This window comes from Bombyx mandarina, chromosome 13 (assembly GCF_030267445.1).
Source record: "Bombyx mandarina strain Sakado chromosome 13, ASM3026744v2".
In the NCBI taxonomy this organism is placed as follows: domain Eukaryota; kingdom Metazoa; phylum Arthropoda; class Insecta; order Lepidoptera; family Bombycidae; genus Bombyx; species Bombyx mandarina.
In genome coordinates this window covers 482,623-492,312 of record NC_143220.1, presented here as the reverse complement: position 1 = coordinate 492,312, position 9,690 = coordinate 482,623, and the positions used below count along the sequence as shown (strand labels likewise).

Genomic DNA, 9,690 nt, shown 5'->3' with positions numbered 1-9,690 from the left:
AAATAATACCTTAAATTCGTTAAAGTATAAAGGTAATTTTTTTTTTTTTTTTCTCTAGAATATCTTTAGAAATCACGATATCCAATGCCGGACACTTTTTACAGTCGCTACCCCCTGCCAGACACCCCTAAACTTTGATAAATTTTAATTATACTTTCGTTATACTATAAAAGCTGAATTTTATATATGTTACTTAGGGACTTATAAAAATGTTTTTTTTATTATTGCTTAGATGGGTGGACGAGCTCACAGCCCACCTGGTGTTAAGTGGTTACTGGAGCCCAAAGACATCCACAACGTAAATGCGCCACTCACCTTGAGATATAAGTTCTAAGGTCTCAAGTGTAGTTACAACGGCTGCCCCACCCTTCAAACCGAAACGCATTACTGCTTCACGGCAGAAATAGGCAGGGTGGTGGTACCCACCCCCGCGGACTCACAAGAGGTCCTACCACCAGTAAAGTTACCCGAATAGCCAGTTTTAATGGTTCTTACATCTTGCCAGACACATTGAGAGCCCGCTGTAGGGGCGAGCGCAAGGTAGCAACTGTTCAAGCGGGTGTGAGTGAGATAGGGTGCTTAGTTTATGGCGATCTTTTACTGCACATCAGCTGTCATTTATGGGATTTATCCTGCGTTCTTCAGTAAAGGAACATTAAAACCATAGCACCACGCAAGTTAGTGTGATAACTTGAATCACTTTTATCTCACAAATATTTACATTCGTAAACCAAGTTCTTTGGCGAAAGAGTAAAAATCATTGTAAAAATGATTCTATAATTTAATCAATAACTTCGGATTGCTTTCAGAAGTCTGAAGAAACGCAGCAGACAACATGGCGCAGCGCCGCGCCGTCGAGTTCAAAAAACCAAAAACAGTCATATGATGCAGCTGTCAGCACACACACACACAAAAACGCGCGCGTGCGCGCACACACACGCACACGCACACACACGCGCACACACGCGCACGCACACGCACACACACGCACACGCACAAGCACGCACGCACACTCACACATAAGTAGTCCGCCGGCGCTGGCTCTGGCTGGCGCTGGTCGATAGGCAGCGGCTTGGCTCTGCCCCTGGCATTGCTGAAGTCCATGGGCGACGGTAACCACTCACCATCAGGTGGGCGGTATGCTCGTTTGCCTACAAGGCCAATAAAAAAAAAAACATCAAATAGCTTCTCTTTTGTCTTTGCAATAAAGGTGAAAGAAGCAATTTTTTACCTGAATGTTTTAAAAGGCGTCTTAGATTAAGAGTTAAACGAAACTTTATTATTTTATTTGCTCGTTTTTATACGATATTAGATTTACGTGGCAAAACCACGAAAAATTTTTTAATTTAATAAGCTTTTAATTCGATTTTGGTGTACTTCCGGTTTAATCCATTTGTAAAGTATGGCATTAATACGATTGCCACAAAAAAGCAGTAGGTATTTTTTGATAAATATTTTCATAAAGTATTTAAAATTATAAATAATAACATTAATTATCCTTTGTTACAATTGGTACATAATTAAATAACTAAATAATAGTAATGGCAGCACTGCAGAAGACAATGATTTTAACAGTATGACAACTGACTCTATAGTCTACTAAGTCTACTCTAATAGGTAAATTAGCTTTACAAGCCTTCGTTTGTCGCAAATATGCGACTGGGCGTTCAAAAGGTTAAAAGTACCTATCTCTGACACACATTTTTACACATTTACAAAGAAGAAAGAACAAACTACATAATAATTATGTATGTGTACTTAGGTAGCTCTGCAATTGCTAGACGTACCTACTCGAGTACTATTTAGAGGTGTATCCTTGATTCATCTATGATAATGAAACTAAAAATGTTATTTAAGCATATTATCATCGTTTACTTATTTTTTCAATTTGTTATAGTCCGTGTCTCAAATATATTAAGTGTATAATCTATGAGTCCGTGCCTACAAAAATCAGACATCTATTATCGATAGATAACCTCAAATTATAAAGTAAACACGTTAATATCTTTTTTTTTGTGACTTTCTAATAGGTAACAAAAATATTTCTGATTAAGCTTAAGTTATGTTATTCCTATCGTTTTAGCATTTTTCATTTCAAGACGCTTCAAATAGATATCAGGTAAAATGTTGTATAGAAAGCTGCCATTGTTCTTTAGTACCTAATATTCGGCGTAATAAGTTTGATACTTCGAACGGCTTATAAACAATTGTATTCTACAGTTTATAAAATAAAATAGTTTCTTTTAGTTGCAGAACAAGCGTACTCTTTCCGTCTCTTTTAAATCAAACGCATACCTTAAAGTACAAGTTCTTCAATTACATACATTTTTGACGTTTCCCAAAAATTAACAAATTTGGATTAAGTCACTTCAATTCTATAGGTGCGATGTATAATGTTGCATTGTTTTAAATGAGAAACGAATTTGTTCCGTTGATGTTTTTTTCTCGTTCTGACGCCTTTAACCGAATGAACGGCCTGACGCTACTTTTGTTGCTTAAATACAGGGCTGTCACCTAACAGTTGAATTAATTGATTAATTAATATTTGTGTGAAACTACATAGTAATTACTTAGTTTTTTTTTTAATTTTTAACGCGATTTACATTGTTGATATAATATAGTCACATTTCGGCTTGTAGAACACCCTGTATGTCACTACTCGTTCCGTCGCTACTTGTACACTTGAGGAATATTGATTGCTACCTGATTTTATAATGGATTCAATGATGTTTTCACAAAAATGTCTATATCAGTTTAATTTTATCAATTGCTCCAACAAGATTTAAAATGTTTTACTATCCGAATTTTTTGAAAATATTAATTTAAGTAAATTAAATTAAAAATGCAGTCTAGTAAATGTACAAAAACGGATACAATCTGTTTTATTATTCTAAGCTTGTTAACAAATTCCGAGATCAGTAACTAGGAACTACAATTAAAATGAAGCTTATGTGTAATTTTCTCCTTGACAGGTAAAAATGGAATGACGTCATCTGCTTCCTTCATGTGGGACGTGGGCATCTGTAATTTAGGGCATAATATTGTATTTAGTGATTTTAAATATCAACTAACGGGATAATATAAAATATTAGTTTTTAGTTGTTTAGTAGAAAGTTTTACGATTCCTAATTTACATCAAAAACTTGAAAATTTCAATACAGTGTACTTACATTCAAATCCTTTGCACTCGATTCTTTAGAAGTATATTCTCTTAGTATGTAATCTGTGTTAAGCATATGAAACATTCTAGTTTCATGTGACCTAACCAGGACATCATCCACTCTCAAAAAATATCTCAACAGAACAAACCAATATGATGGCATAACTCTCTAAAACAATAAAAAGATATATTCACATGTTGATATTTTCATATTAAATGCACGTGTATAATTCGGAATATTTTTCTTGGGTCTCAGGGTCAATAACCATACTATAACACTTAGGTGGCGTAGGTACAGTAATATTGTCATAATAAGCAATAGTTTTTTTTTTTGTTGTTATACATCATATGACCATTGTTATACAATAAAACATAATTACTCTACTCTATAAGAATAAGGTAGCAAAACGGTTCCATTTGAGACAGAATAAAACAGACCAGAACAGATTGAAATTGAGTGACAGAGTGGCACTGTAAGCACAAGCTGTACTGAATATCCTTTACTGAATATAATTTTACTAACTCAGTGTTTTAGTAGTTAGTGGTCCTGAGTGGTGTACCAAAGATTGTGGGTTAGATTCCAACATCGGGCAAATACTGTGTAATGAACAGGTTTGTATGCTCTTTGTCTGGATGTTTATTATCTATATATTATGTATATTTAAACATATCGACGCTTGAAAGGCAAACGTGACTAAGCGACAATGTGTGAACTTTACAGTAGACTAATTTGAAGTTTAGAAAAAATTCTATTTTAACGAATCTAGCTGTAGGATTGAAATTATTTTAATAGATCTAGAAATATATATTTTTTGCGCATTGAATATGGTTATTGCTTATCATTTATATACAGTTATTGTCGCTTAGTCACATTTGCCTTTCAAGCGTCGATATATAAGTATGTTTATCAGTCTCTGGTACCCGTAAGACAGAGAATCCTCAATTGGGGCAGGATTACTGTGCGTGATTTGTTCCCAGTGATTATTCTTATTATAGTTATTATATCCTTTACATTAAATGTTTTCCAAATACTAATAGTGTACTCACAATTTTCACTGAGAGCTTTGCTACACCATGATCATGCAACTCATCTTCAAACAAGGTTAAATCATGGTAGAAGAGTATCTGGTTTTTCTGTTTTAACAGTTCAAAATCAATAGACTCATCAGTTTCCCAAACTGTAATATTATCACTGATAGATCCTTTGTAATCTGTACAGAAAGTCCAATCAAATGATTTCTTCAACTTTTCTGCATATGGTCTAAAATCAAAATAATCATCATACTTCAATCATGGTGTTAATACTGTTGTTTGTAATAATACATATTGTTTTGGTTCCCTAGGGATTTCACTAAATTGCATTATTGATTGTGATACTTATCACATTTGTTGAAAGTACATTTTTTGTACATTAATAGAAATAAGCCAAAAACATTTGTTGTAGTGCTAACAACCACATTACAAAGTTTCATCTCAGTTAAATAAATGGAAGCATCAGCAAATTATAATCTAACTACAATCTAAGCAATAAAAAAAAGTTTCAAATAAACTCTGGTATTTGTGGACAACAGGATTGACAAGAAAGAGATTATATTCAGCTAACCTAAATCTCTGTGTCAACCACTAACCCAACTACAGTTCTGCTTACAAGCTGATGATACGAACAACACTTACAACTTGCACTCTAACTGCAAGCAGAATTTTCATAAACATTATTTGAAGAGAGCAGTATAATTGTGCTTTGTTGTACATTGAAACACTTGTTTCTCAGTCTCTTATTAAACCAATTGGATGCACAAGAGCAATACAAAGATTTGCCAAAACAGTATCTTGTCCACAATAACAAATAATGTTCTTATCAACAGCTGTGAGAACATTTTGTTTAAACAAAGATAGTTAAGTTCTATAGTGTCTAATGTCTATGAGTAATGTAGGTGTCATTTTTGTATACATCATTCATTTTTACTTTTTAATATTTGGCTATATCTCACAATAGCAAAAAAATGTATCCCTTTTTACATCTACTCGATATACCCATACATAATATCTCAAGTTTATTAATAAATTATTTTTTGATTTCATATTACATTGTATTATTCACTAAACCCAATTTTAGTAGATATGAAATCAATTACTAAATTTAAGCCTACAGATTAAACAGGTTTCATTACCGTGCTTGTAACCAAACTTCGGAACAGGACACTTCAACTGGCTCCACTGTGCTAGCCACCCTTTTAAGAGCATCCAGAGGATTAAAGTTTATACTAGCACCACTTTTATGTGCTAGTGTTAATCTGTTTTTTGGAAATACCATATCAGGGAAATGTGGGATCTTCAACTCTTTAGAGTATCTGGAATTAATAAATCAACTATGAACATATACATTTTACTTTTAGGTAATATAAGCATTCCTAGCTAGTAAGCAACCTATTACAGTAAGTACAACTCGGTTCAAATTGAATGGTGTTTGAGAACATCGCACTATCTGATACAATAACTATAACATCAGGTAACAATAACATGAATAGAGACCAGATTGGACATTGCACATCCCCTTAACAGTGATGAGGCAAGTTATTGGCATATTTTCTAGAGGAGCCAATACAATGTTTGCTAATTTTTGTTGTGGGCCAGTTAGGTATGAGTTAGTCTGATTTTCATGAACAATAGAATAACTGTTTTTACAAGGCAAATGAGACTGACCTTAAATGTCAAGGGCAATGAGTATTTTTGTTGACACCTACACACTCCGTTTACTCCTTTAAACTAGGTTGTTTGTCATTTTGTACTCATAGTTAGTGGACATGCGTTAATAAGCAAATGTAAGACCGAAAACCTTAATTGAAACAACGAAAACTCATACAGACATTGCAATTCGGTTTCTATAATTTCAGTTCAATCAATTTAACGATTACTTATTACTTACGTGCAGAACTGACAAAATTGGTCGTCATCTCTCTCGCAAACCACCTTAGTGGCACACATACTGGGTAGTATACGGCTGACATCATACGAAATATGCCAAGGACCAAATTCAATGGACTGCGAATTAGAGGTATGACGACCGGCATCAACATTTGTTTCCTGTATGAGAAGAGTCTGTCAGAAAACTTAATAATTTCAATAATCATACATTTAGTAAATTGAGGATCTTTACTTCTGGTCGAAACATTTTTGCACGATATATATTTTTTTCAGCTGATAAACAACAAGAGTTTTGGTTAATTATTAGTAATTATTACTTGATGCTTCACTTTAATCTTTGTTATTGCATTTAAATCATTTTATATTAAATTAAAGTAAACATCAAAATATACACCAAACACTCTTTCGGTCACAGTTTCCCCTATCTATAGTAATTTTTTTTAATTTATGTATTTATTTCTATACCCATAGATTAAACACTTAATATATTTGTCTATACCAATATGTACATAAGTTGGTACATAGTACATAGGACCGATAGGACGTCATTAGGAGTGTGATAATTTTTTAAGGGATTTTATGACCTGGTAACTAAGACCTTTAGGTCAAGTCTTTGATGTGTTATACCTAGTTTTAGCATAGATACACATTTAATATTTAAGAATTCTTTTGACTGTGGTCTGAAATCTACTTTTCGAAGAACTACCTAATCTAAAAAAAAAACAATAGTAAACAAGCAGTTGACCCAGTGAATCATTTTCACAAACTATAAAATCGAGTTTCATTAAGCTATTGTTTCGATTGGAATTCAACCATAGTATAAATTACAATAAGTGAAGCACATGCTAAAAATATTAATTAATTAATAAAAAACTGTTGGAGTTAATGGATATAGAAACTCCTTATCAAAAAAGAAAACAAAAACATATACATAAAAAGCAGTGACAAGAAGTGTCATAAGAATAAGTGAAGAAATGTCTGTCACTTCGTGAAGTAAAATAAAGAAAACTGTGATTTCGATAATAAATTCTAAAACATCGACGTAACTAATACTAATTCGTAAAAGTGTGTTAGTATATTATTTCCCGTGCTGGAATCATGGTCCAGGCGGCTGGCCGATCCTTCGGCTGGTCGTAGGACCGTCGAGGCGATTCGCCCAGTCCTTGTGGACTGGGTGAATCGTGACAGAGGACGCCTCACTTTCCGGCTCACGCAGGTGCTCACTGGGCATGGTTGCTTCGGTGAGTTCCTGCACCGGATCGGAGCCGAGCCGACGGCAGAGTGCCACCATTGTGGTTGCGACTTGGACACGGCAGAGCACACGCTCGTTGCCTGCCCCGCATGGGAGGGGTGGCGCCGTGTCCTCGTCGCAAAAATAGGAAACGACTTGTCGTTGCCGAGTGTTGTGGCATCGATGCTCGGCGACGACGAGTCGTGGAAGGCGATGCTCGACTTCTGCGAGTGCACCATCTCGCAGAAGGAGGCGGCGGGGCGCGTGAGAGACGCGCAAGCCCGCCGCCGTCGAGCGGGGGCCAGGGAGGCGGATATCGCCCAAGCCCTGGCCCTCTAAGTGTTTCGGGTCCCCTTTACACGTCGGTCTGGGGACCGGCAAAGGGGGCCTAAGAAGACGACGTGCAAGCTGCTCTGCACGCGTTTTACGCAAGAGCATCCGGGTGATGGAAGGCCGGCTATCCTCGACCCACGCTGGTTTTGACCCAGCGGGGTATTCCGTAGGATAACCCATTCTAACCGGCGCCATCTAGGCGGGCTCCGGATAGCCTGCCGACCGAGAGGGCTGGTGGTCGTGGCGCCGACGACCACCGGTCCGGCGTCCCGAGGGGGAGGGTGATGGGAGAGATGTGCTCCGCACTAAACGCTTCACTTTCCCCCCTTTGCCTTTTCATGGGTTCTGTCTCATGCGAGGTTTGGACGTTGGTTGTTGAGCGACAGGAGGTTTTAGTCAGTTCGACTCTGACATGCTCCGCCCTTCATCCCCAGGGGAGGGCGGAAGTCCGGCGATTTCCTCCTGACCAAAAAAAAAAAAAGTATATTATTTCGTAACTGACTGCACTCTGCTACCAAGAACATTAAATTATATCAAAAACTTTATTTCCTCCAATCCAGTTCAATTTCAGTTAATTTCATGAATTTATCTTTACAGAAAAAATAGGTTTTTTATTTATAAGGCTATGTAGTTAGTGTTAGTGTCTTTTTGTATTGACATACGGTTACAGACAATCCACTTGATGCAAAGTGGTCTGACGCCCGCGGACACTGCCTGTCGTAGAGACATCACCTACCTAATCAGCTACCTACCATAAAATGCTCTCGTTGAGCCTACATTGATGAAAGAGATGTCACGGCGTTCCTGAAATATTTATTGTGTCATGTTATTGATCAACTTGTATGTTATTTTGACGTGATAACGTCTTATAAATCAATACAAACGGGCTGCACACACGAAAAAGTAACACGTTCCGCCTGAGCCTGAGCGTGCAAGCGAGAGCACGAAACTACCGATAGAAAGGTACGATCGACACAAGTGTTAATTTATTGAAAAAAATAATTTTCAATTAACTCCTTCTTTATAAAAAAATGATAATTCAGTGATAATAATTCAATTCAATTAATTAAAGTATACAAATTTCATCAGTGTTTCTTAAGACGTAATCACGTAAAACTATCTTCCGCTAGCCAACTGTACAGGCAACCCATTTTTTGTTTGTTTTCTACTTAAAAATCAGCTCAGACAAATCAAATCTTAAATTGTCAATAACATTTGTGGCGGTTGCCATCACAGAACACAAAATATTTGACAGATGCCTCAATCTCGCTTACGACATTTTCAAGATTATCTTGCCTTTATACAAATTCCGAAATATAAATTTTGGGACCGTCGGTCTACCGAGCAGTATCACACGCTCGGTGGAAGATCTTCCCTTTCTCGTATACCTCCACACATTTTTATTGAGAATTTACTAGTGGTAGGACATCTAGTGAGACCGCACAGGTAGGCACCACCATCTCACCTATTTCTGCCGTGAAGTAGTAATGCATTTCGATTTGAACTGTGGGGCAGCCGTTGCACTGTAAAAACTGAGACCTTAGAACACATGTCTCGAAGTGGGGAGGCAGCATTTACGATGTAGACGTCTATGGGCTCCGGTTACCACTTAATATCAGGTGCGCCATGAGCTCGTCCAACCATCAACGCTATAAAAATACAATAATTGAATCTTTAAACTTAGATTTAGATCTATTTAACTTTTAATAATTTTCACAAAATACTGGCATGATTATTTTTTACTTTGCCACGTTTGAAATGTGTTTTTTAATGTTGGCTCTTCTATTTATAAATAAATATGTTGCTACTTTTCTTTAAAATAAGAATTTCACAGGGCTCATATTGGTTATGAGTATAGCAGACAGTTCCTAGTCGGCTTTAGTACAAATTTGAATATCAGCCAATTATAAATTATTGAATAAGCAATACATATATTTATTATGAATTGATAAAAAGCAAAATAATAATTTCAAAATTATTCTTTTGTTTCTCCTATCTGAAATCGATTCTTTGGTAAATTGAAATAAAATCGATTTAATAA

The 9,690-nt window shown here is 36.1% G+C and overlaps 1 protein-coding gene across 4 annotated transcripts in view; it reads right to left on the bottom strand.

Annotated features, from left to right (window-relative positions):
• Positions 1 to 6,641, bottom strand: part of LOC114249720 (TIP41-like protein) — a 110,525-nt gene extending 103,884 nt beyond the window's left edge. The window contains exons 1-6 of one of the 4 annotated variants that reach the window (XM_089732672.1): positions 6,318 to 6,641; positions 6,087 to 6,244; positions 5,332 to 5,511; positions 4,208 to 4,421; positions 3,171 to 3,329; positions 2,854 to 3,021 (exon numbers count right to left, since the gene is read on the bottom strand). In XM_089732672.1, coding sequence (XP_089588798.1) covers positions 2,923 to 3,021; positions 3,171 to 3,329; positions 4,208 to 4,421; positions 5,332 to 5,511; positions 6,087 to 6,244; positions 6,318 to 6,332 — 825 coding nt within the window. In that variant the 5' untranslated portion in view covers positions 6,333 to 6,641 and the 3' untranslated portion in view covers positions 2,854 to 2,922. Of the gene's footprint in view, positions 1 to 2,853; positions 3,022 to 3,170; positions 3,330 to 4,207; positions 4,422 to 5,331; positions 5,512 to 6,086; positions 6,260 to 6,317 lie in introns of those variants that run through there. The other 3 variants (XM_089732671.1, XM_089732674.1, XM_089732673.1) reach the window with 3 other exon arrangements.
• Positions 6,642 to 9,690: the final 3,049 nt, after the last annotated feature.